The sequence below is a fragment of the Drosophila mojavensis genome, unplaced genomic scaffold (assembly GCF_018153725.1).
Source record: "Drosophila mojavensis isolate 15081-1352.22 unplaced genomic scaffold, ASM1815372v1 contig_81, whole genome shotgun sequence".
Lineage (NCBI taxonomy): Eukaryota > Metazoa > Arthropoda > Insecta > Diptera > Drosophilidae > Drosophila > Drosophila mojavensis.
Window position 1 is genome coordinate 7208803 of NW_025318907.1, and position 24967 is coordinate 7233769.

The 24967-nt window shown below is 43.4% G+C and overlaps 7 protein-coding genes across 9 annotated transcripts; 3 read left to right on the forward strand and 4 right to left on the reverse strand.

Moving 5' to 3' along the window:
- Positions 1-184: 184 nt before the first annotated feature.
- On the reverse strand, positions 185-17356 carry LOC6580950. 2 transcript variants are annotated; one of them, XM_002006708.4, is made up of 4 exons: positions 17266-17356; positions 1864-2177; positions 1397-1763; positions 185-1322 (listed from the first exon to the last, which is right to left on the reverse strand). In XM_002006708.4, exons 2-4 carry the CDS (start codon positions 2160-2162, stop codon positions 1053-1055), a joined length of 936 nt encoding a protein of 311 aa, XP_002006744.1. In that variant the 5' UTR covers positions 2163-2177; positions 17266-17356; the 3' UTR covers positions 185-1052. The 2 variants fall into 2 exon arrangements, with proteins under 2 accessions (XP_002006744.1, XP_032585688.1); XM_032729797.2 differs by lacking the exon at positions 17266-17356 and having other exon boundaries at positions 1864-2265.
- Positions 2388-5907, forward strand: LOC6580951 (alpha-tocopherol transfer protein-like). The gene is made up of 3 exons (XM_002006709.4): positions 2388-3362; positions 3418-3790; positions 5605-5907. Exons 1-3 carry the CDS (start codon positions 3064-3066, stop codon positions 5857-5859), a joined length of 927 nt encoding a protein of 308 aa, XP_002006745.1. The 5' UTR covers positions 2388-3063; the 3' UTR covers positions 5860-5907.
- LOC6580952 (neuropeptide FF receptor 2) lies at positions 6623-8417 on the forward strand. The gene is made up of 3 exons (XM_032729795.2): positions 6623-6708; positions 6774-7403; positions 7812-8417. The coding sequence occupies exons 1-3, from the start codon at positions 6679-6681 to the stop codon at positions 8334-8336; spliced, it is 1185 nt and encodes a 394-aa protein (XP_032585686.1). The 5' UTR covers positions 6623-6678; the 3' UTR covers positions 8337-8417.
- Positions 9051-24556, forward strand: LOC6580955. Its single transcript, XM_002006713.4, has 13 exons — positions 9051-9301; positions 11244-12130; positions 12414-12588; positions 12657-12823; positions 12883-12948; positions 13416-14150; positions 14214-15303; positions 16372-16772; positions 16836-17011; positions 17618-18360; positions 18419-18607; positions 23658-24102; positions 24182-24556. The coding sequence occupies exons 1-13, from the start codon at positions 9133-9135 to the stop codon at positions 24495-24497; spliced, it is 5559 nt and encodes a 1852-aa protein (XP_002006749.2). The 5' UTR covers positions 9051-9132; the 3' UTR covers positions 24498-24556.
- On the reverse strand, positions 9308-17355 carry LOC6580953 (RWD domain-containing protein 2A). Its single transcript, XM_002006711.3, has 2 exons — positions 17266-17355; positions 9308-10240 (listed from the first exon to the last, which is right to left on the reverse strand). Exon 2 carries the CDS (start codon positions 10229-10231, stop codon positions 9380-9382), a length of 852 nt encoding a protein of 283 aa, XP_002006747.1. The 5' UTR covers positions 10232-10240; positions 17266-17355; the 3' UTR covers positions 9308-9379.
- On the reverse strand, positions 18613-21127 carry LOC6580956 (cell wall protein DAN4). Of its 2 annotated transcripts, XM_015164546.3 has the most exons (3): positions 20687-21127; positions 19932-20622; positions 18613-19859 (listed from the first exon to the last, which is right to left on the reverse strand). In XM_015164546.3, the coding sequence occupies exons 1-3, from the start codon at positions 20950-20952 to the stop codon at positions 19491-19493; spliced, it is 1326 nt and encodes a 441-aa protein (XP_015020032.1). In that variant the 5' UTR covers positions 20953-21127; the 3' UTR covers positions 18613-19490. The 2 variants fall into 2 exon arrangements, with proteins under 2 accessions (XP_015020032.1, XP_002006750.1); XM_002006714.4 differs by having other exon boundaries at positions 18613-20622; positions 20687-21126.
- LOC6580957 (putative N(4)-(beta-N-acetylglucosaminyl)-L-asparaginase GA14866) lies at positions 21820-23278 on the reverse strand. The gene has a single exon (XM_002006715.4). The coding sequence runs from the start codon at positions 23118-23120 to the stop codon at positions 21864-21866; it is 1257 nt and encodes a 418-aa protein (XP_002006751.1). The 5' UTR covers positions 23121-23278; the 3' UTR covers positions 21820-21863.
- Positions 24557-24967: the final 411 nt, after the last annotated feature.

A 24967-nucleotide genomic window follows, 5' to 3' on the forward strand; every position in this document is an offset into this window, starting at 1 on the left:
AATGAATTTTGTTATTCGGTTTTCGTTTTTATCTCGTAGCTGGAGCATGCTGAAACTTTTATCTAAAGCATAGATAATGTCGCAGCATAAATGCCAAGGCGAGATACGTCATAGGCTTATCAGCAGCGATTACTAAGTGAATAATGATAGCAGCCAAAGAAAATATCAGCTTTGCGATTGGGTGTGTTGTTGTTTGTTGTTATATATTTTTTGACATTTAAACAAATTCGCTTTAATTTATTAACGTACTCAACATGGGTCGCTACAATACACCGGCAATTATATATGTAATGTGTATATACTAAATATATATATTTATTTTATTCAATGTTTGTATATGTTTATGTGTAAACTAGTATCAAAAATTAGTAGAAACGACACTTAACTAAATCAAAAATGTTCAAAAATTAAATACATATATATATGTATGCATATGCATATGCCTATGCATCGGTATGTTTGTACGAATGCATATTCAAAATAAAAGCCAACATCAACTTAGTATAGTATACACATATATATGGTATGATATATATACATATATATGTATGTATAAGTAGAAGACGTCCATTGTGAGCGAAATGCGGCGAGGAAAACCAAGTGGGGAACGGTAGACATATGGATGAGGCTATGTGCGTTGATAAGACCGACAATAAATTATAATCGACATTCATGAGGTTTTTGGCCATTTAATGGCATTTTTAGTTTTGCATTTTTTTCTTACAGTTTTTTAGTGCGCAATTTGTTTTTGTTGTAACATTGTTCAATTTGCTTTCAGTTTCGATGTTGCTTCTATGAATTGTTATAAAATATCAGGTTCCAGCTATGACCAAATTTCGCTATAGCATAGTATGTAAGTATATATATACACGTAGATATATATATATATATATATGTAGGGACTCATATATAGACAGAGTGAGGTGTGTATAGTATGTGCATTTGAATATACAACTAACTGCTATGGCCACGGCCACTGCCACAAGCACAGCCACTAGCCACTAGCCACTAGCCACTAGCCACTAGCCACTATCGTCGTCACAGCCTCGGCCTCAATCGAAGTTCAGCTTGCGAAATGTGCCGTCCTCGTTGGCAGCAGCGGCAACCAGCGTGGGTCGCGTCTCCTTCTCGCTGGCGGCGCGCAGCTTCTCGTCGACGCCGTAGCGCTCATCATCCTTAAAATAGGGCGTAAAGTTGGTCAGCTGCGACTCATAAAATGCCGTGGCATCATTCAAGGAGCCATTGTTGCCGCCCAACTCCACCGGCAGGTACTCCTTGCCAATGGCCTTGTACAACGACTCCAGATTCGGATGTATGTGCAGCTGAAGGAAGAGAAACAAGAACTCGATGAGAAAGAGAGCTTATTACATACAATGGTTCTTTACTGGCTACGTACCAGCTCCTTCTGTTTCATCACATTGCGGATAATGGTGAGCACAAACTGTGTTTCTCGCGATGCATTCACGATGTGCGTGGCCACCAGGTTCGTGGGAATGCCATGCTCGAGGAAGGAATTCATGCGTCGGAACAAGCTTGGGTCGAACTGCAGCAACAGCGAATAGGGAATTTTGGTGAAATCAATAACCTCCACAACGCCAGCTATATTCCAGTTGTCGTCGGAGTTGATCTCCATTTCAGAGCGGAAGGCATGGAAGCGAAAGATGTCGGATACACTATGCTTGGAAGTCTCTATGTGTCCCATGCGTGTGAAGTGTATACGTGGGCCGCCCGGACCAATGGGATTAGGTAGCGTTGCGAATATGCTGATAAAACGATAATGAAGCTTATTCTCTAACTCTCTATCATTCTCGCTCTCTCACTCTCTATCTTTGGATTTCGATTTCGACTTCGAGTCCGACTCACCCAGATCTAGCCAGCTCGAGCAGTTTGTCGTCCACAAAGCGACTCTTGAGCAGGCCGCGCTCCTTGGACTTGTAGTTGTAGAAGAAGAGCACACGTTTCTTGGCCTCCTCCAGATCCCAGCGACAGAAGCGCAGAAATGCAACCAAGAACTGATCTTCGGTACGTGCCACCAGATAGCTCTGTTCCTCGATCCACGCGCGCAGGGCTGCAATGAGCTCATCCCGACTCGCCGGATCCTCGTTCAGCTCAGTGCGCGCCACTTCCGCCAGCTCTGGCACCAGCTCTCGAATCTTGGCCATAGTAGTGTATGATAGCTGCAAATTTGTTTTCGAAACTTAAAGCAAACTGACAATGTGTACTGGTGGCCGGGAGGGTCTTGGTGGTGTGACTTGTGTGCTCCGTCTGGGCTGAAACACAACTAATATTTAAGTCGATGGCTGCCTTGTTTTGACCTGGAGCAAACAAGTGTACCCTATGCTAGCAGTAGCAATTGGGGCGATATAGACGTGACCAATGCACAGTGGACCGAAATCGGCTCAACATTGTCTTATCGATTTATTTCATACTCAAAACAAGAATTATTGTTTCTCGATAAATTAATATAATTTGTCAAACAAATTTATATGTATTTAAATACGTAATTATGGTCGTTTCTTGAGAAAAATTAAGGTTCACAACAAAAATAGAGGAGAAAGCAAAGGAAAAGTTTTTAATTACGTATATGCCTATATTTCGCATGGCAAACATGAGCTTTGGTGCCACTGTGCAGACACAGTCGAGCGATAAGATAAGCCTGTAGTAGATATAACTGTAGCATGGCATCGATTACCCGCCAGATATCAACAAATGCGAACTTTGCTATGCGACTTTTACAGCTGCATTTGTCCCCATCCAAGTTTTCCTCGACGTTCATTCTATACGTCCCATGGCTGCAAGATTTTGATGATTAACTATTGGCAAGCGAGATCTTCTAGCAACAGCTGTAATCTTATCGACAATTAGAAGAGAGAGCAGGGCGACCATCTAGAGTGCTCAGCCACTTGACGTTAGCGGCGAGCATTATCAGAGAGTACCGAATGATTAGCCATAAAATGGCAAGATTAGAGGCAACTGATTAGTGGCCAGAAATGGAGAATTGGGCAATTTCAGTAGTTGCACAGTTGCCACGACGCACGGTCGAGATCCGTACAGAAGCAGGTTATGGCCGAGATACGTCCAATCAGCGCCGAGTTGCGCCAAGTAGCCGAAACGGAGCTGAACGAAGTGCCGTCGCGCTTGCCCGACGACCTGAAAGCTCTGCGGGATTGGCTAGCCAAGCAGCCGCACCTGAAGGCACGCCAGGATGCTCAGTTCCTGGTTGCCTTTCTGCGCGGCTGCAAGTTCAGCCTAGAGAAGGCCAAGTCCAAGCTGGACTACTTTTACACGCTGAAGACCATGATGCCGGAGGTGTTCGCCAATCGTCAAATGGACGAGAGGAACATTGCGGTGTGTCGTGCAGGGTAATTAATTTCCAATTCTATTTAATAGAGTTTCATTTCCATATACTCTTTTCAGCACATACGTGCGCCTGCCCAAGCCCTTCGGCCCTGGCGGACCGCGCATTCAGTTGACGGACTACTCGAACTTCGAATCGAACGGCTTTAAGTTGATCGATCTGTTCCGGTATCAGACGACGCTGCTGGAGCACCTGGTGCGCGAGGATGACAACGCCGTCATCAGTGGCACCATCGAGATAATCAACATGTCCAAGATGAGTCTCAGCCTGGTTGCCCAAATGGACATTTCGCTCATCAAGAAAATGGGCGTGTTCGCCGATAAGGGCACTCCCATCCGGCTAAAAGGCGTCCACTTGGTCAACTGCCCCAAGGAGGCGTTAACTGTGCTCAATCTGGGCAGAAGTCTTATGCCCGCTAAACTACAAAATCGAGTAAGTGCAAAGTCGACATTTGAACGATGAAATCATTTCTGTACCTACTGAAGGGAAAGCAGGGTATATTTTTGTAAACATGAGCGAAAGAGGCGGGAGACGGATAGCACACCCCATGAAATGAAAAAGTATATACCCCATTTCATATATACATATACAATGCAGCGATCTCATAAAACACAAAGGCTCGAAACTGGAAATCTTAAATATAATAGGATCCTTTATCGTTGATAAAAATCAATCGATTTCTTTTCTAAGAGTAGAGTAAATATAACAAAAGCTAAAAATATTCAATATAGTGGGGAAGCTTTTAAAATGAAATGGAGAAATAATATATATATATTTGGATAGGTTTAACATATATGCAGTACTAGAAACATTTACCTTAGGAAACTCCTACATGCTAATATCATTGAAAAAATATGATTCAGTAATTTTATCGGAAATAAAATTTAATATGTATGTATGTGTGGGTATATGAATGTGTGTACATAAATTATCGACTATGTACATATACAAATATATGAAAAGTTCAAAGTATCGCTTAGTCGACCAGTTTCGACTAGATCACTTTTATTCTCTCAAATAGAAAAATTATAAAAGAAAACTTGAAGTAATGAAATAATTTTACTCAATCTCTCCATTCCACATGTACAATTTCAATATGTACTTTAGCTTTGGTTAAACTCTATTTTTTGTTGACAAACCATTATTCGATAATCCATTGCTATCAGGCGCTTATCGCAGTTTGTTCAGCTGTTGGGAACCGAAATTTCTTTGATAAGTCATATAGAATCGCAAATCGATTTCAAATTATGGAAAATAAATATGGCTTTCGCGGAACTCTTTTACGGGATTCGATAGTGAAACACTCCCAATTCAGTTGAAGGGGGTTTCATCTAATTTCAATACGCTGACTTATCACCCTCAAATTATTTTAATAATTGATTTAACAGCGGTCATAAATTAACAACGGTCGAAATTTCGAGGGGTTTTATATACTCATTCAAGAAGGTGAAATGAGTATATTGGTTTTGTGCAATGTCCGTCTTGCTGTCCGTCCGGTTGTTCGTATTAACGCAGTTTATTTCGGCGCTATTAAAGCTAGAGACTTGAAATTTGAAACACATACTCGTGTATAACTCAGACTTATAAAGTGTTAAAATTTTCCTGATTTGCCCCATAGGGGCGTGGCAAATCAGAAAATGCATTTTTTGATGTACCAGAAATCATTTTAGTTGAAGAGCTAGAAAGCTGAAATTTTGAATGTAAATCCGCGTTGACCACCTAGATTAAAAGCTATGGTAGAGATATCTACGCCCATTGGGAGCGTGGCAAGTCCGCTGAAACTGCATCTTCCAGAGTTTTAAAGCTAGAACGCTTCACCTCACGTACAATGCTATGATTCTATAAAGACTGAAGAAAATATTATATGTCTACGCCCCCTAGGGGCGTGGCAAATCGGACCTGAAGATATAGAGATTTTTCAAATTCTGCTATATTTTAGGCACTATTGATGCTAGGCAAGAGTTTATCTCTCCTGGTATAATGTTAATAAAATATAATATTTATATAATGTATATAAATATATAGTAGAAATGTATAATTATATATTTCAATACAACATTCATTTTCTAGAGCACGACAACAGAATAGTTATGTTAGTTAAGTGCTAACCTCTCCCTGCCTCCTTTAGCTATAATGACTATTCTGATATTTTTCATTTTCATAATAAAATGTAATCAGCTGAAGCTGCTATCTATTCATATTATTTTTACATTCTGAGAAAATTTGCATTTCAATTCATTTCACAGTTCCATGTGCACAGGAATATGGAGGAACTCTCTCAGATAATTCCACGCGAATATATGCCAGAGGAGTATGGAGGCAGCAATGGGCGTATTGCTGATATCGTGGCACAGGCGGAGCAGGATATGCTTAGCTATAGCAATTACTTAAAGGAGGAGAGTAACTATGGCGTTGACGAACAGCTGCGACCGGGTAAACGTCTAACAGCCGACTCGCTATTTGGGATTGAGGGCTCCTTCCGCAAACTGGACATCGATTAGATTAGCTCACATTGAACTGAAATTAAAATTAAAGGAAACCCCCTTAAATTGTCATAATTTAATTACATAAATGCCAAATGGAAACAAAATCTTAAAGCAGTGCGTGAAGCAGCAGCTACTGGAGGGTAGAAAACGAATTGCCTCGGGGCCGTAATCCGTGCTATATAAATATTGAAACTATCAGAGCATGTTAAGAATAGCGAACGAGGTTCAGTATAAGCTAGAATAGGATTAGAACATGGATGACATAATTTACAGAAGCGAATTGTTAGAATAATTCTAAACATAATTAAGCCCATAAGGAAAAGTGCTAAAATAATCTATGTAAAAGATAACCACAACTTCAAAAATAAATATTCCCAAAGCCAAAGCCGAGCTATTTATGTAGATAGAATTGTATAATATTGTATATATTTGCCCGTGACTAAGTTCACAAGGATCAGATAAACTTTATTCGATTTAGGATGCAGATCTGTTTTAATGTAGTTATTTATATATATACAAATGTTTGTCAGAGAATCGCATAGAGGTGAGTCAGCAATCAGGTTTTTCGTGAGAAGCGCATAGAGCGGTAGTATCATTGACAGCTGATCAGAATTGAATAAGAGCTTTGCAAGAGGTAAACAACGCCCACAACCCCCAGAGTCAAAGCGTCAAATTCGGATGCTTTTAGTGTGCGGTATCAGTGACAAGTGTTAATAGCCTTATCTATCAGTTAAGTGAATTAGACAGGATCAATAAATGTTCATGTTAATTTGCATGTTACAGCCAGCTGTACAAGTCAGTTGCCCGGCAGGAGTCGACTAGCGAAGAACAAAAATGGATGCACATAACTATAGTAGTATTGAAGTGAGTTTTCTATTAAGGCTAATTCCCTATGCCTATTACTATTTCTGCACAATCCATTCAAACAGTTCGACTTTAGTCAATGGGACTTTCCAGCGGAGCGTATTTGGCGGCACAAGGCGATAGAGGAAATCGCTTGGAAAGTTTGCTCCTTCTTGCCACTGATTATATTTGGCTTGTATGCCAACTACATCTTGATCTATCTGATAGCTACGAACCGTGCGCTGAGATCGCCAACGAACTTGATTATAGCCAATATGGCAATGGCGGACTTACTAACCCTGCTGATATGTCCCGTAATGTTTCTGATCAACGACTTCTATCAGAACTTTCAGCTCGGCTGGGTGGGCTGCAAGCTGGAGGGGTTCCTCGTCGTTGTCTTTCTGATCACAGCCGTGCTGAACCTCTCAGTGGTCAGCTACGATCGCCTCACAGCCATTGTTCTGCCTCAGGAGACTCGTCTAACGCTGCACGGCGCCAAGATCGTGATCGCCTGCACCTGGCTGACGGGTCTGCTGCTGGCACTACCTCTCGCCATCTACCGGGAGTATCGGGTGCGCATCTGGCGCAACTTCACCGAGCGCTACTGCAAGGAGAACACCAATGTCCTGCCCAAGTACTGGTATGTGCTGATCACGGTGCTGGTCTGGCTGCCGTTGAGCATCATGCTCATCTGCTACACGGCCATATTTATTAAGGTAAGAGTCCCAGGAACGAGTCTAGTAGACTAAAAGATAATCCAGCTACATATGTATACATATACTAAGGATATTCGATTCTGTGAGCCTACAAAAATATTTTATTATTTAATTAGAATACATTTGTAGACTTATATCAGCTTATATCTATAACAGAATATATTTTCCATCTTCAATAGCTTTTGAGTTTAATCTCAATAGACATTTATAGATCTACTCCAAACATTTTGTATAATCAGGCATACTTATGGCCTCAAATAACTATATATCAAAAATCAAGCTCTAAAAAGTCTGAGTAAGATTCCATCAAAAGCAAGCCAAAAATTCCAAGAATTTGAATACATCAGATAGGCCTTTACCCATTGTAAGTACAGTGAACTAACTTATGAGACCTTACCTACTCCCCAGCTGGATCGCTATGAGAAGCGCGTTTTGAGTCGCGAAAATCCCCTGACTGTCAGCTATAAGCGAAGCGTGGCTAAAACGCTCTTCATAGTGGTTGTGGTGTTTGTGGTGCTGCGCCTTCCATTCACCATTTTTGTGGTGCAGCGCGAGAAGTACTACAAGACGGCGGAGAGCGTGGGCTGCGGCACCCAATACTTCTCGTACTTCTCGCAATACCTGATGTTTGTCAACGCCGCCGTCAACCCGATCGTCTACGGCTTCAACAATGAGAACTTCAGGCGAGCCTATGCGCAAATTGGCTGGGTGAAGCGACGACGAGCAGCCTCTGCAAACCGCGCTCATAATTGTTGTTATTGCGACTTTGTGAAAAACAGAAACGGTGCAGTAGTAACGGCAGACCAGAACTTGAATAAGGAGATATCGCAATCAGCTGTCGAGGAAACCAAAAATCTGGAGGAAACTACTGACAATCTTTCCATTGCCAAAGAGTCTCTAGTGACACGCCTTAATAGCGATGGATTTATTTAAAGTATGCTGGCCTTGCATACTAGTTATACTAATTACTTAAAATATTAATTATTTAAATATTTGTCTATGAATTCTTTAATAAATACCCCTTATATTGTATATTTGTTTAGAATATCTTATAAGCGATATTATGTTTAACCAGGAGTTTGGCTAATAATAAACAAGTAACCGCAGCAAACTCCATACGGTCCCATAAGCGGTCAAACTATTTCAATAATATTCAATAATTTTACTATTCTTACTTAATGTCACCTTTCAGTTTTTTATATGTATACTGGAATTTTCTTTTAAAATTTTGTCTCTATTATTTTGTCACTTTCATTAAATGTTTCAATGCGTCAGAGCTTACACGAATTTTATTTCTTTGATCCTCGCTTCTCCTATCCCATGCTTCTCTATGTGATCTGAAAGTCTTCCTCTCTCACTCTTGACACTCATTCTCACTCTCTCTCTCTTCCTGTGTCTCTCTTGCGATAGAGTTTCTTGCGCTCATTCAACACCAAACTATTATATGATACATTGAAACCATTCTCAAATTCGAATGTAGATCTTCTGCAGCTCTGTAATTAAGGGCCTGCCCCTATGCATTGTAATGCAGCGCTGCAACTGCTTTCATCGAGTCTGAATTAAGCTCCCACAAGCTTCCTCTTTCGTCTGATCTCTATTGCCCTCACTCAGTGCTTCTCACACACATTGAGCATCAGCGAAAGCTTGGCCAACGGTTCTAAAAGCTCAAGGTCTTCAGTTGAGCATAAGTTTCGCTTGGCGAAACACGTGTTAAGTGTTGTCTTATTCAATGTGCCGTTTAGTTTGTGTATTAATATTCCACTGGCTATTGTGGAAGCATGGGCACGCCTTCGAGGTGCTCTTCGGGGAGAGCTATCCTGGATATCGCATTGGTTCAGACCTGGACGCAGAGTCGCAGCGCCTGCACAAGCGCGACATGCAACAGTTTTATGACAAAGGTTTACTCTCTTTAGAAAATATAAACAACAGAATTTATTTACAGTATTTGAAGTTGAATTTGGATCCATTCGAAAATCTTAGGCTAAACCAAACAACTCAGATTTCATGTAGCCCGTGCCATGATCCTCGAGAAACCTGATGAACTGGCCCATGTTAATGACGCCCTCCTCGCCGTCGGCGGCTGAGGAGTTGAAGAGTTGCTCAGTGAATTGCTCGAAGCGGCGCTTGCGGCACGGCTCGGTGCGCACCAGGCTAATTTTCTGCCAGCGCAGGGCCTTGATATTGCGCCAATATTCCTGCACGTTCTCCGGCTCGCCCTCCACGCAGATGATGCCCGGCTTGCCGGGCCTGCTGAATCCGGTGAGCTGCAGCTGCCGTGCTTGACGCACAAGCTCCTGCCGCTTGGCGCTCGACTTGATATGATGCGAGTATATCCAAAGCCGTTCTAGCTGCATGCCTTTTGGCTCCTTTGGTTCCTCCGATGGCGGGCACTCCAGTTCGCTGGACGTGCAGCTCATTAGGGCCTCAATCTGATCTTGCAGCCAGCTGAGCAGCTGAAATATGTAGGGTTCCTCTGCCTGGCGCTGTTCCAGCAAATAATTATCAATCTGCAGCTTCAAGTGCTGCTCCTTGATCTTGTCCAGCAACGGGGTGTGCACACTAATCCTAGCCAGCTCCAGCTGCGGGTACAAATGTGGCAACTCGATGCGCACATCTACACACTGCTTGGCAGTCACAGTCAGCCGGATGATGTACTCCAAGTGGGACCGCAACGACGCCTCTGACTCCGACTGCAGAAACTCGCTGAAGTCCGCTACGACCCCGGCATCGAGCAACTGCAGCTCACCCGCCGCACAGTAAATGGAACTCAGCAGATCTAACTCCTCCAGCTGCAGGCCGATGCAGCGTCGATAGACTTGCAAATCCATGGCCAATGGCTAACGGAAATTGAGAGAGAGTTGTTTGATTTAGTCTCGGCCTCAGCTTAGCTCTTGCTGCAAACTTGATCAAAGCTGTCTGGAAATTCTTGCGTATCATCAAATAGATATTCTAGATGATTGCTATAAATAATAAGCTTGACTACTATAGAAAAGCGTTGAACAACTCTGTGATCAACAGGCATACAATGCTTAAAGCTCAATTCAATTCGCTTTCATGTATAGTAAATTAAATATATATATAGTCTTAGATACGTCTTAGAATACGTAGTTAACATATATAAATATATAGAGACATGCATATATATAGAGACATAAAGCAACAAAATATAGATTATGTTTGTTGTTCATATCTATTTCTGTATTTTGTACTCAGAATAGTACTCAGAATTTATGCTAAACATTTTAAAGTCTTATTTGCCACGCCCCAGTGTACGGACAATTATAATATATTCGCTCAACTTCATAGATATTTAACACCAACTCACAAACCATTTTATGGTACTGGCATAACTATAGAAGCTATCGATGTACCAGATTTGCCATGTCTCGAATGGGCATAGATATATGCACCATATCTTTTTGTTCTTTCCATTCCACACATCAACTGTCTTAAACGCATTTTCGAATCGCCTGTCCTGTCTATCCTGCCCCTAGATACCATCTTCTTTCAATATTCCTTACTCCATATATACATCTGTTTGCCAATCTTTCAGTTAACATTTTATTATGTCCTTCATTGTCCTTTTACATATCTTACTCCGCACATGTAACTATCAACCTTTTTCCATCTAGCTATCTTATCATATATTCGTCATCAATTTACTTTATTCCATCTATTAGCTATATGCTATCTACCTATCAATCGTCCCCTATACCCAAACATGTTTTCATGTTCTGCTATCAGCTATCTATTCTTTTTTTCCGTCAATTTATCTATTTCCCTATGCTTAACTCTCTCTCTCTCTCTCTCTCTCTCTCCTTCTCTCTATCACTCTGTCAGCTGGCTATAGTTTCAACGGCCTGGAGCGAGTCGCCTCTGTGCCCGTGCCGTTTCCCCTGGACATTTGCATGCTGCAGCTGCCCAGCGTGAAGTATGCCACAGCGCTGCACAAGGATGCGGCAGGTGTGCGCCAGTTCGCTGTGTACGTGTGGCGGGCGGCGGAGCAAGACTATGAGCTGCTGCTGCAGCAGCCGGCACCCAAAGCCGTGGCACTAGACTGCCTGGCATATGCGGGTCTGGGCTATGTGGCCCTCAGCTACAACCACAGTGAGCCCGTGCTGCAGGCGCGCGATGGTTCGCCCATCTACGAGCTGTCGCCGGAGCGAGTCATGCGCACGGTGCAGTACTTTTCCGGCCTGCACTTGCGTGGCATGTATCTGAGGATTAGCAGCCAGGAGCTGACGCTGCTGCAGGCCTACGAGGGGGGCGACTCGAAGAGGCAGCCGAGCTGTCCCTACTTCAAGTGGACTGGTGGCACATTCCAGCGCCTGGGCGCCATCCCCTGCAGCAACGCGCGTCGTCTGGAGGCCTTTGGCATTGACTACGCGGACTACGTGGCGGTGGCCAACTATGCCAGTCCAGATGGCCGCACCTCCACCCACTCGGAGATCTACAAATACGAGCCAACAACGCGCCGCTTTCAGCTCTTCCAACGCCTGCGCACCAATGGAGCAGTCGATGTGAAGTACTTCAGTCTGCCCGTGAATGAAGTCAGCCGTCGCCATTTCCTTATAATGGGCAATACGGTGGGTGCCGCAGGAGGCGCAGCAGGAGCAGCAGGCAGCGCTGGCGAAGCAGATACGGTGATCTATGTCTTTGATAAAGGAGAATTCGTGCCCTATCAGCGTCTGAGTTTCGATGGGCTGGAACGATTTTTGCCCGTGACGGTGAGTGAACTGAGCTCGCCGAGCCGAGTCATAGAGTCAAGTGAGATTGAAGAACCAAATGCATAAAATCATGGTCATATTTAGGTTGCAAGTTTATGTTGCAGAGACAAACGCATAAAGTCTGGGCTAATAATATATAGTATATCATATTGAATAGACTAATAATCGCATAGCAAAGTAAGAAGAGTCAAGTCATATTAAATAGAATATTATTTACTAACACAACATACATTTATACATATATGATATGATCATATCGTGAATTGAAATATCTCGCGTACAGCACTCAGTTTCGGAAAAGTTTCTGTTATTTGTGGCCTGCAACAAGCAGGATGTGAAAATTTACAATCTCAACGACTGGAAATTCGAGGAATCGACTGTGCAGTTCACCGAAGGCGCCTTCAGCAGGGGCGTGGCACGCATGCGCAGCTACGAGGAGAACGAGCAGAGCTACTTAGGTGGGTTTTGGCCAAGCTTCCACTAAATTCAGTTTGCCTTATGCGGTGCACTTCTACATTATTGTCAGTTATTGCCAACGAGAATATGGCCGCCAATGAGACAAACGTATTCCAGCCGCTCTATAAGCAGGACGAGCACGCCAATGTCCTGCGGCAACAAATCATCGAATGGGCGCGCGAGCAAACAAAAAGAATGGATGCAGTTAATCTGGAGCAATTATTGCTGGCTCTAAAGGTAAGAGGAAGTATTGGATACTCATTGGGACACTCTAATCAACTTAACTCAAATTGCAGCATAAACTCAGCGAACGGGAAAAGCAGCTGCGGAAAATGCACATTAAACGCGTGAACACCAAGTCGGTGAGTAATACAATATGCACATATACTTAAAAAATTATTTAAATAAGATAAGCGGGGCTAATAATAACGAAATACACAAATGTTTTATGTAAACAATCAAACGAGTTTCAGTCGGGTGCTACCAACTGCACAATACTAATTCAAGGTTCTTTTTTTTTTTTTTTTTTTTTTTTTTTTGTGGCTTAAGCTAATGATGATTCAGTAAAGCATAATTGTATAAAATATATACAATGCTCTATGTTATTATTATTATTATATATAGATATATCCACTGCATATAGTTTTTACCTTTGGTTCTCAATGCGAGCATTCAACAATTTCGGAAAATTGGCTGGCTCTATAATGAATGAAATGAAATGAAGCGTGTTCGATCATCATATATATATATCATCGTCATATACTTATATAGAGTAGACAGCACAAAGTAATCGAATCGCATTATATATCCTCTCTGATTTGCTTCACAGTTTGTCGATGTGCAACAGAAACTGACTGCAAACTATTGGGATGCTCTGCGTTATGCAAAGCGTGCGTTGGACGTTATTGAAATGGATGCAGCTCGGGCTCAGCATCATCCCGTCAAGCGGGATGGAGTGCAGCAGCCGAAGGAGCAGCACGAGTTCGATGAGATAACAGTTGGTACGCTGGTGGTGCACGAGGCATTGCAGGCGGAGCAGATTAATGGGGTGGACAGACAGAAGCCCATCTACGAGTCGGTCAGCGCCGGCAAAGTGTATGTGAGCGAGGAGTACAAGGAGGCGGCCATGGATCTGCCAGCGCCTGCATTGGATCAACTGACGCTGCAGGCGCTGCAGCTGTCGGGTAAACTGAATGGCCAGGACTGGACCCAGCTGCTGGAGCAAACGCTGAAGCGACGCGGCAACGAGGTCCAATTCATGAAGGCAGCCGCCGACATCAGCAACCTGAAGGCCGAGGCAGTCAGAGTCAACAGCAATGAGATCAACGAGCGGCCACTCGGCCAGCTGGTGTCCATCGATGCTGGAGACTACGTCGTGCAGCAGGACGTACAATTCGCACAGCCCATCGAGGTGAATCGGCTAAACATCAACCAGCGGCTCAATCACATACACGTGGACAGGCAGCGCTTCGACGTGCTGCTCCACGAGGCGAACCACACCCAGGTGATTGAGGGCACCAAGCGATTCGAGAATATTCGTGTGCTGGAGCCGATTACCATATCGGTGAGTGTCCCTGACCGTCAATAATGGAAAGTTGATCTTTGCAGACCTCAGTCTCTTCTATAGGGTCAACTACTGGGCGCCGAGCTGAGTGCCATGTCGCCAATGAAGGTATCGGATCAGCCGCTCGAGCTGCAGGGCGACTATGTGATCGATGGCGATGTCACAATTGGACAACTTCTGCAAATGCAGGAGCTGCGCGATGCATCCTCACAGAGATCGGCAGTTGGAATACTGCAGCAGGCACTGCACGTGGATCAACCCTTAGAGAATTTGAACCTGCGCTTTGAGCAGCCACTGAACGCCAACAATACGCAGGTGAGCTTCATCAATACCCAGGACGTGCATGAGCTGGTGCAGCTGAATGTGGACCAGGTGCAGGTGATTGAGGGCGCCAAGCGGCTGCCCCAGAGCCTTACCATACTCAACGGCTTTGGCGAGGTCAATCTGGTCAACGGCATCAACGTGGAGCAGCTACCGCAGCAGCTGCTGCTAAAGAGCAGCAACCAAAGCTTCAAGCATCCAATGCTGCTGGCGGGTCTGGATGCGCCCCACTTAAATGCCACCAAGCTGCTGCTGAATGGAATGGAGTTGCATGCCTATATGCAACACGGCGGGGAGCAGCGCTCCAATAGCAGCTTGTACGTGGATCAGCTGCAGGCGGAGCATCTCACCGTCGAGCAGCTGCACATGCATGGCCAGATCTTTGGCCACACCCTCGAGGAGCTCTACAAGCAGGGCGCCCAGCGCCCGCACAGCTGGCAGTTGCCGGAGCACTTCAATGGCACGATCGAGGCACGCAACGTGTGGCTAAAGGGGCGCATAAACAATGCCGCCGTGGCAGAGGTGGAGCAGCAGCTCCAGCAGCTGGCGGGCAACATCAAATACGTGGGCGATTTCACCTTTCGCCATGCTGTCAACGTGAGCGGTCTCACCTTTGGAGACACTCTAAACGGTATCTCAGCCCAAAGATTCGGTCACTGCTGGCTAGAAACCAGCGGCCCCCAGCTATTCACAGCCCCGCAAGTCTTTGCGTCTCTGGCCAGCGATAAGGATGTGCAGTTGAAGGGGCGCCTCAACAACTACACGCTGGAGCAGCTGGTCAAAGAGAGCTACAGGTTAAATGGCACGGAACACTTGCCCGCAGTCAAATTTGGTAAGTAGACAAGCACTACTTATACATACATTGAATCATGATCGGGATTGGCTTGGTCCGAAAATGAATATTCATCAATATTTTATTTAATCGTAAGATGAGTGTCGTTAGTTCTTTGAAATAAGGCTTAGACAAATCATGGACTTGAGACTTCATATTATTTTATCAAAAATAACTTGAGTAATATTTGAATTAGCAATGATTTCATGTTTACAATATTCATAATGAATTAAGTCTTGATTTTCTTTGTGTAATCGTAAAATGAGTCTCGAGAACATTAAACCTTTTTCTATGTTGCATATTCCAAGGACTTACTCAATTTAATAAAACAGTGAAGAATTATTAAGCTAATTATATTATTTAAAAGGTAGAGCAAAGTACAACCGTACTATACTATACTCGTTTATAATTGGCTTTTTAAAAGCAGACTAACAATTCAGAATTTCTTGGCACCAACATTTAAGATAATATAAAAGCTGTCAACGTACTTAGCTTGACCAATAACAATTGAGCTCATGTGCCTCAAATGCCAGTTAAGGTCACCTAAACTAGTTATTTTCATGAACTAAACTAAGGTTATAAACATAACGTCGACGTTTAGAACACAGTTAATAGCCAAAATGTCAATTAGCTTAACCAAAGCGATAAACTTAATTAGTAAATTACGAAAATGGACCGCTCTATGAGCTAACCTAGATACTATATTCCTCTTAGGTAAGGTTGAACTGTAATATGTCTGCATTGATTAATATTTACAAAGTAAATTAATTATTGAAACTCTCATCTATCTGTCTTATGACCCAAGTTTAAAGCTTTACCTTGCTGTTTTATCTTTGCAATGAATACTATCCGATTACATTACAGTCTGCAATCAGCACGAGTCTAATAAGAAAGCAAACAATGCAAAGCTCTTCTTACTGATTCCGTGTAAAGCTTAAAGCTTTAGGAGCAATTCAACTAAATACAACTGAATTTTGTAGCAGTTATTAGTCTAATTGGAAATCAAATAGCCGTATTGATCATAAATCCAATAAGGAAATGCAATTTCAATGTAATGCAATTTTGCAGTGAATCCGATTGTGCTGCAGCAGTCGCTGAGTGTGGGGCGTGTGAATGGATTGCGCGTGCCAGAGGATATGCTGTATGCGCAAGGTGGCGGCACGCTGCAGGCGCCATTCAAGGTCAAAGGTCATGTGGTGATGCTATCCCCGCAGCACGTCTGCAATGTGAGCAGCCTAAACGACTACCAGCTAGATGCACTCAAACATTACCTGGGAGGGGGGGCAACGGGTGAGCTGGACATGTTGCACGTGGAGCAGGTAGAGTTTGCAGTGCCCCCGATCTATGAGAAGCTGAACGGGCATCAGTTGCAGCAACTGCTCGACGAGCTCTGGCTAGACAACGAGTTTGTGGAACTGCAAGCTGTGAAGCTGGCCAATGCCAGCTTTAACGGGCTACTGGAGTTTGAGGTGAGTCGCTGTACAAATTTCGCATGTATAAATGGTTGTGAAACACTAACTGTATTGCAATAGGGCACACTAAACGGTTTGGATGTGGAGCATATCGAACGCAATTACTTTAGCCGTACGCGCAGTCAGCGTCTAAATGTGCCGTTTAATTTCGAGCATGACGTCACTTTTGCAGAAACGCTGACCGCCAAGCAAGTACAGCTACGTGTCAAAGATGGCGCACTTGTTGAGGGCATTGGGTAAGTGATTGTTAAAGGCTTTAACTGTAATTGGCATCGAGTTTCACTTGCATTTGTTTACGCGCTTAACGCGGTTTGACATGCACTCCGCACATATACACACGTACAAATGTTCCCTCCCCGTCAACTATCACACACATACAAGGTACAATCAGCTGTGCGCGCTTCTGTTTGCAGGTGAAATTTCTGTACACGTTGCAATCGCCCACAAAGTACAGGCACGATTATTACCACAGGTACAATCTAGGTTTTACCTTGTGTTTTGTTGGGGTTAATGTTAAATTAAATGCACTTTCTACGGGCAGACAGCACTTTTCAATCTCTCAACACTTCACACCAAGAAAAACAATAAACTGATACTTCCAGGGATGACACACAAATGATGGCACTTACAAGAAATACAAGAATCGAGCTATCGAGCTATCGATAATCACCATGATTTGTACATAAACAGTGTGAACGTATTTTAAAAAAGGCCGCTCAATCTTTGCGGTTATATTTTTAAAAATAATTGAATTAATATATATTAATATTAAATAAATAATAATCATTTACCATATATTAGCTATAATTTGATATCAATATTTAAAACAATTTTTATTATAGCAACTTCCCATTAAATTTCGAGGATTTCGTGGAAAATTCATTAAAAACCTCTGGTCTACAGACCATAACAGCACAATGGCGTCTACCTGTAGCTCAAGTTGAGGGAGATCTAAATAATGTGCGTGTTAATCAATTAAATTTAGTCGACGACGTTCTACGCAAGGATAATCCGGGCGTCACTGTAATAGATGCACCCAAGACCGCACAGACTGCAACAATTAAACGTCTCTTTGCCACGACCAGCAGCACAGTAGCTAACGTTCCGATTGCGCAATGGATCAACAATACGGTTTACACCTATGGTAATCACACCATTGCCGGCACCACGGTCATGGAAACCCTGAATCTCTACAACGACCTGCGAGTTGTGGGTCCAGTGAATGGCGTTCACTGGCAAGCGGATCAATTGCTTCTTTGTGATCGGGAGCAGTATATACGCGGCTCGCTGCTGGTGAAGAACGCGCTTCCGGAGCAACAGCGCATCCTCAGTAGCAACATCGAAGAGCTCTGGGTGGATAACATCAATGGGCTGAATGTGAATGAGCTGCTGGTCAACAAGGCACACAATCGTCCCAATTTGCATGTGGCCAGCCAGCTGATATTCACTCAGCCGCTGAGCGTGGCCAACTATGAGCTGGGGGATGTGCCAGCTGGAAGCAACAAATGGAAACGTGGAGTAGATGCTGTAAACAATTGGCAGCAGTTAAATGAGCAAGTGGCTGCAGTGCAGCGACGCCTCACAGGTAAGCTATATATGTACATGTGTCTTTCGAGGATATCATGATATATTCCATCCCACAGCTCCTTCTTTTGTGCTGCAGAGCTTTTCCCTGCTGCAACAGCTGCCGCTAAATGCAAGTCGTCTGGAGCTGCTGCAGGAGCCGAGCAGCAAGACGGAAGTGCTGGCCATTTGGCAGAACCACCAAGATCTGGACCAAGTGAATGCCTATGCGTGGCAGTCGCAGCAGCAGCAATTCATATACAATGCAAGTAAGTCGGCTATATAATGCGTCTTTATTTATCATATAATTTAATTTATGAAATGGATCTCGAACTTATCAACTAAATTTTTTGAATGAATTTTGACTGAGTGTGGGGATGGAGGATGGGGGAATAATAGATGGCAGACATTATCTCGGTCTATGCAAAGCGAAATAAAGTTTATAAAATCACTAAAATGAATATATATAAATATAGTAAAAATATAGTATAAACTATATGTGGTATATAGTGTTATATATTTATACTTATCAAACATTTTTAAATACTTTGCATAAACTTGGCAGAATTTACACGAGTTCAAAGTTAAATATTATTACCATTAATAAGATGCACCATTGTGTATCCAATAACTGATATTTGTTGCGTTAGCCATAGAGTATACAGATATATATTCTATATCAAGTTGTTATGTTTACACGAGTCAATGAGCACTGGCCTATTATATAATTTCAAAAATATAATAGAATAAAATGAAAGTCAATAATTTTAAAATAATGTATAAATAAATTAAATATCAACGTATTCGACGTCATAAAAGTTATAAAATGTTTCTCCTCGATTTGGGTAATTTAAAGATTAAAATTCAAATAGCCGCCAATAATATCTAAACAAATTAAATATGATCTGCTTGTTGGATATCACAGAAATCATGAAATATATTCCTGTTCTTAGCTGCTGTATAGGTCATTCCTCAACCCAAATGAAAAATAATTTATAAATCTAGTGGCTCAGACAAGTGTAAACTAGAACTCGTGTAAACGCCACTAAATAAAATCGTAAATCGAGTTATCTGTTGCGCGAACACTTCTCTACTTAACTACTTCTAAGGGGGGAGGGGATTGCTCCTTCTGCGAATCTCGTCTGTGGCCAGTTACTGCTCCAGCTCGTCACTTTGTACGTCCACGATGGCTCGGAGTATGCCCAGCTCCAGTTTGGCGGCGCCACGCTGTGAGATTCGATTCATCACATTTGCCACGTAGAGGCCAAGGGCTTCGTGGCGCGTCGAGTTGCACAGATTCTTGAAGAATGTCGGCGGCAGTGAATTGTCGAAATTGCCTAAGTTAATAATCTCAGCAGTATTGTGGGAGCTGGCATTCACTTTGCCAGAATCAAAGATGATTTCATTGAGCTCCTCCATATGCGGCGAATAGCCATTGGTGCTGGCCACAGATGTGGAGGCCATGGTAGCCCCTGTCGAGGAGTTGGCTGCGCCGCCACTAACAAGATTCCCATTGATCTGCTGTGAGGCAGGTATGGTTATAATGTTAATGCCTGGAGGTGGTGACTGATTGCTCTCGCGATCCTTCTTTACCTGCAGCAGTTGAGCTGTAGTCGTGTGAACCACATTCGATGTCGCACTCGTTGGAGTTGTGGGCTCGGCAGAGGCTGTAGCTGTAGCTGCTGCTACCGCTGTTCCTCCTCCTCCTGATGTATGGGTGCTCTTGGGGCTAGTCTGATTCCTTTGTAGCTTCTTTTGCACCGGCGTATTGGAGCATTCGTCCGAGAGCTTGCGTTTCATTGAATCGGGCAGTTGAATTGTGGTGCGTACCGAGGACGTTGTTTTATTGCTGCTCAACTGTGACTGCTGTGTAGCTGCTCCGGACGCCGACTTGTGTCCAGCTGCGGCGGCGCTGCTAGGCGTCTTTTTCAAAGTTATTCCCTTCTTTTGAAGTGCAGCGGCTGCCACGGAAACCGCATTCGATTGTGAGTTGGAACGCTGCGGATTGTTGGCCATTGTATTGAGCAGCTTCTTCTCTTCAAATGCTGGACGCGGTGTATCTACGTTTGGTTTTGCATACGGCTTAACGTCCTTTTCTGGAGTGCCGCCGCCAGTGCTACTCGATTTCGTCGGACTATCGCCATCTAAGCTGGCCGAACCTGTGGAATTGGTGGCTTGACCAAATTGTCGTGGATTCGCGTTGGCGGAGCCTTCATCATCTTCCTCCTGCTCCTGCACCTCCAACATTTCATATTCCTCCACTTCCTCCATGGGCAATTGTTCACTACGCAACGTAAAGCAAATAGTTAGTTTATGATTATTTAAATTCAATTATTTTGCCCACTCACTCTTCCGTCTTGATCTTCGGCTCCTGATGGATTTTCTGCATTAGTCCATACAATTTCCATCCTGAATTCCCTTTTAGTTTCTCCTGTTCGTATTTCTTTTGCAGAACTATGAAAATAGAGCGCGACTCGTGCACAGTGAGCTTGTTGAGGCGCCCAATTCGCGCCCAAGCATCGTCCTGCTCCTGTTTGGTGGCACTTGTATTATTCGGATGCAGCGCCTTTTCCTTGGCAATGTCGGCCAGAATTTTGTCCAGCTGTATAGCCATTTTAGTCAGCGACTTGCGGCTTGCGTTTTGCGCGTTTTTATTAATTTTGACGGCGTTTTTATGACCAGTTTTTCACTTAATGTTTGGCCCTGCCGCTCTTTTCTAGAGTTTGCGCTCTTTTCGCTTCGTTTTGCAACTTCGCTTTTTCACGTATGCGGCGCGTCGTCTGCTGTGACGCTGATTTGGCGGAAAATAATCGAATGGGTCTAGCCACGTTCAGACATCGACAACAAGATGGCTAACCAGACAACATCTGTCACATCAATATGTGTACAGTGTTCCAAATAACTTATTTATATTAACGTTTTATTCACAATTTATCATTTTATTATAATGACTTTCAATTAAATCACTGTTCCTGAATCGGTATATTTAAAAATGCTGTTGTTGGCCACATATCATACCATCTGAACGTGTGGGTGTTCAAAACATTTTCAAAAATGAATGCAATAATAGAGGTACGTTTTGCAACACTCGCAAACTAACAAAGCGATTAAAATATCAAAAGCAAAGAATTCTTGGTTTTAATAAATAAATAATAAAAAAGCTGAATTCGATGTTTAATCCTTATTTTTAAATAAAATTTTTTTTTTAATTTCGACTCTTTTAGTGATTACTGCTTCAGTTTAACTTAATATCCATTGAACGTATGCGCTCAATAATTAACTAAATTTTGTATTTTAAAATATATTTAATCATATACAATTTTTATCCTCCCATATTTTAAGCCACTATTTCCTTTTAAATTCAATAGAAAACATTTTGCGGGTGTGATTGGCATAATTATGAAAGGCAAATGAATAGATTCTGCATCGTTTTGCAACACTTCCAAAGACTGTTTCTTTGTTCGAAATTAAAATGCATTTATTTTCATTTTGTGTATTTTTTATTTGATTACTAGAAAATCAACTTTACAATGTTTTTTTCAGTGTCACAACTTCAATATCCGCGCTAGCCGGCATGCACTTGACTGTCTTCACTGTAGTTGCCTCAGCCGGGCTGCTGACGACAAAGGGGAAGTCGGGCATGCCGTAGCAGGCGGCTGCGTAGTGTCCCAGTCGGTTTACCGCAATGACTGCGCCAGCAAAGTCCTTGTAATGCTTAACGATTCTCTTGACAGCCTCGGCAGCTGCCTCGGCGGGCGTCTTGCCAGCCCGCATTGCCTCCACGGCCACGAATGTGGGCAGAAAGCGCATCATGATGTCGCCATCGCCCGTCGCCACAGCTGCACCCACTTCATTGTCCGCATAGCTGCCGGCCCCGGCAATGGGTGAATCGCCTACTCGACCGGGAATTTTGTTGCGGGCCCCGTTGGTGGAGGTGCCTGTGTGTATTTGGTTATTGGCATCGATGGCCACCATGCCGATGGTATCGTGATGCTGCTGGCCAATCTTATACTCGGTGCGAGCACGATCCTCTTTCCAGCGAGTTAGGGGCGTTGCCTTGGGCGCGTAAGGACCACACGAGATCTTCGGATCCGGATTGACCCGCTGCCAGAAATTTGGTTGGCAATTCTGTGCTTTCCATTGCTGCCACATGGCTCGTGACTCGGGCGTTACCAGCGAGTCAGTGCGGAATCCCATAGCCACGGCGAAGTTTGTTGCTCCTTGTCCCACCAACATGGTGTGTGTTGTGCGCTCCAACACGTATCTAGCTACACGTATGGCATCCCTGACGCCTATCAAACCGGCCACAGCTCCCACATCCATAGTCGCCCCATCCATGACCATGGCGTCTAAGGTGGTTTCGCCCAGCTCATCCGGCGACCCGCCGTAGCCGACTGTTCCGTCACACTGAATCTGCTCGCACTTGGTGCAGCCCTCTACGACGGCGTTCCGTGTCTGCCGCAGCCCTCCCTCCGACTGCTTGAGTATACGCCACGCCAACGCATTGGCCTCTGGGAATTTCCATGTATTGATGACCATGGGCAGGGTTGGATTCGATCCATTCGCTGCGTTGCTCTGAGATTGTTCTGTAGTTGTAGTAGTTGCTGCAGTAGTATGAACAGCCTCCGTGCTAACATCTTGAAATGCTGTCGCCTTGGGGATGGGGCTCTCTGTGGCGCTGGCGCTGCTTCTGCTGCTGGCCTCGGTGTTCTCCACCTTCGTGGACTGGCCTAGCGTGGCCAGCGCTGCACAGCAAAGCAGCCAACAATAAATTCTCAGCATTTTCTCAATGCGTATTTAACTTGGATCGATTTTATTATTCTCAGCTAGCTGCTCGACGAATGTAAGTCCAGTTGCGAGTCCGCTGCTTTTAAAGAGTCCCACAAAGAAACTAAACCACTTTTTTGCCCCTTATCAGTTTCGTTGTGCTTTACGTTTTAGCTAAATGTCGAATGGGGGATATTCGACTAGTGGACAATTTTCCAAAGCAAACCTTTCGAAAAACTTGGCTTACAAAAATTAAAGATTAATATATTTAATATGTATTTACATAATTGCATTGATTGTTAATACACCCCTATTTCCACCCCAAAATACTTTTCAATTTGCATTGATTTAAATCCAATTTTACTTGATCATTCAATATGGATTTTAATTACTATTTTTTTAAATTTTGTTTTTCTTTTCCATATAAGTTAGTCTGTTATAAAATAGTATTCTAAATTTGAAGGGTATTCTATCGTCGTCCGCATTGCTTACACTTTCGCCTTTATGCTCTCTCATATGTTTACGCGTCTGTTTTGTGTCTTGTTTTTACAGGCCTGGCGCAACTATTGCAACCCGATGAGAAATTTGCCAATGCGCACAACGATCGCTTTTCAGCTGTCAAGAGCAACGCCTTGTTCCTAAGCCCCTTGCGTCTGCAGTTCCAAGACTGTTTAGCAGTGCAAAAGCAGCTCTCAGCACTGGACATCTATTGTGCAGCCAATGATAGCATTGATAGCACTATCACTCGGCAAGCCACGATTCCAACTGGGCAAGTGAAACAGCTGATAGATCCAACCGCGGAGGGGAATGCCTATGTACTGGCCCTGCTTGTCGCCAACTCTGTGGAGTTTTGGAAGTGGACCTCGGATGGCAACTATATGCTGCAGCAGCGCCTGTCACTGATGCAGGCTGAGCAAATGACGCTGGCGAAGCACGAGAATCGGAGCTTCCTGGCCGTCTTGACGGCAGCCCCAGCACCTGCCATTTACATATACAGGCGAGTAGTTTACAAGTTTATGTGATGTAACTAATACTAATCTACGTTCATATATATATGTATTTATTTATGTATATAGTAAGGACAGTAATGCGCTGGACTACCAGCTGGCGCAAATCTTTGACTTGGAGGAGTCTGTGCCACCGCGTCAGCTACTTCTCATGCATCTGCACAAATCCAAGGATCTGTTGCTCTGTTTAAGCAATGCTTCGCCCACACAAACGTTGCGAATTTACCAGCATCAAGGCGTGGCAGGCTTTCAGCAGCTCCTAGGCGAGAGCACACTGCCTGCTTCACTCTCACTGCAAAGTTTGGAATTAGCGGAAAAACAGCTTTTGGCTTTATCCAATAGAGAGGGCATCTATTTAGTTGGACCACAATTTATTAGGCTCTAGTCTCATGCTAAATTAATTATTTTGAGTGTATTATTGTTGTTATATATAAGTGTATATATAATGTTTCCTATATGTATTTATAAGAAATTGAATTTGTTAATATATTATTAAATAAAGTATTCCTCACGCACACATACATAGTTTCTGTAGTAGTTTCCCACTCTCTTTTCCTCATCAAACGGATTGAACGTGTATGCTTCACATAACGTATTGCAATTCAAACCAAAGCAGAGAGGTTTGCCTGCAATTGAAATGCTTCAGCCAGTTGTGATTCGCAGAGCGGGGGTAATCATATACTAAGCCTCAAGAATGTGTTCTTCGATATATTGTATCATGCCAATTTATTACTTTGCGATTTTTGCGTTTTCAGCTGTGAGGATGAAACCCTCTTCTAATTTTTTTTTTTTTTTAGATTAGAGCTCTGAAATAGACTTTCCAGTAGAGCGAACAAAGCAGATTATTACAAACTG

Coding starts and splice junctions, on each gene's coding strand:
- LOC6580956 (XM_002006714.4), bottom strand. CDS start 20,952: ATGGCTATACAGCTGGACAAAATTCTGGCCGACATTGCCAAGGAAAAG. Junction 20,623..20,686: donor CCGAAGATCAAGACGGAAGA/GTGAGTGGGCAA, acceptor TACGTTGCGTAG/TGAACAATTGCCCATGGAGG.
- LOC6580955 (XM_002006713.4), top strand. CDS start 9,133: ATGTGCCGTTTAGTTTGTGTATTAATATTCCACTGGCTATTGTGGAAG. Junction 12,589..12,656: donor GAACGAGCAGAGCTACTTAG/GTGGGTTTTGGC, acceptor CATTATTGTCAG/TTATTGCCAACGAGAATATG. Junction 12,824..12,882: donor AATTATTGCTGGCTCTAAAG/GTAAGAGGAAGT, acceptor CTCAAATTGCAG/CATAAACTCAGCGAACGGGA.
- LOC6580953 (XM_002006711.3), bottom strand. CDS start 10,231: ATGGATTTGCAAGTCTATCGACGCTGCATCGGCCTGCAGCTGGAGGAG.
- LOC6580950 (XM_002006708.4), bottom strand. CDS start 2,162: ATGGCCAAGATTCGAGAGCTGGTGCCAGAGCTGGCGGAAGTGGCGCGC. Junction 1,764..1,863: donor CTCGAGCTGGCTAGATCTGG/GTGAGTCGGACT, acceptor TCGTTTTATCAG/CATATTCGCAACGCTACCTA. Junction 1,323..1,396: donor TGATGAAACAGAAGGAGCTG/GTACGTAGCCAG, acceptor CTCTTCCTTCAG/CTGCACATACATCCGAATCT.
- LOC6580951 (XM_002006709.4), top strand. CDS start 3,064: ATGGCCGAGATACGTCCAATCAGCGCCGAGTTGCGCCAAGTAGCCGAA. Junction 3,363..3,417: donor ATTGCGGTGTGTCGTGCAGG/GTAATTAATTTC, acceptor TACTCTTTTCAG/CACATACGTGCGCCTGCCCA. Junction 3,791..5,604: donor CCGCTAAACTACAAAATCGA/GTAAGTGCAAAG, acceptor TTCATTTCACAG/TTCCATGTGCACAGGAATAT.
- LOC6580952 (XM_032729795.2), top strand. CDS start 6,679: ATGGATGCACATAACTATAGTAGTATTGAA. Junction 6,709..6,773: donor ATAACTATAGTAGTATTGAA/GTGAGTTTTCTA, acceptor CCATTCAAACAG/TTCGACTTTAGTCAATGGGA. Junction 7,404..7,811: donor ACACGGCCATATTTATTAAG/GTAAGAGTCCCA, acceptor CCTACTCCCCAG/CTGGATCGCTATGAGAAGCG.
- LOC6580957 (XM_002006715.4), bottom strand. CDS start 23,120: ATGCTGAGAATTTATTGTTGGCTGCTTTGCTGTGCAGCGCTGGCCACG.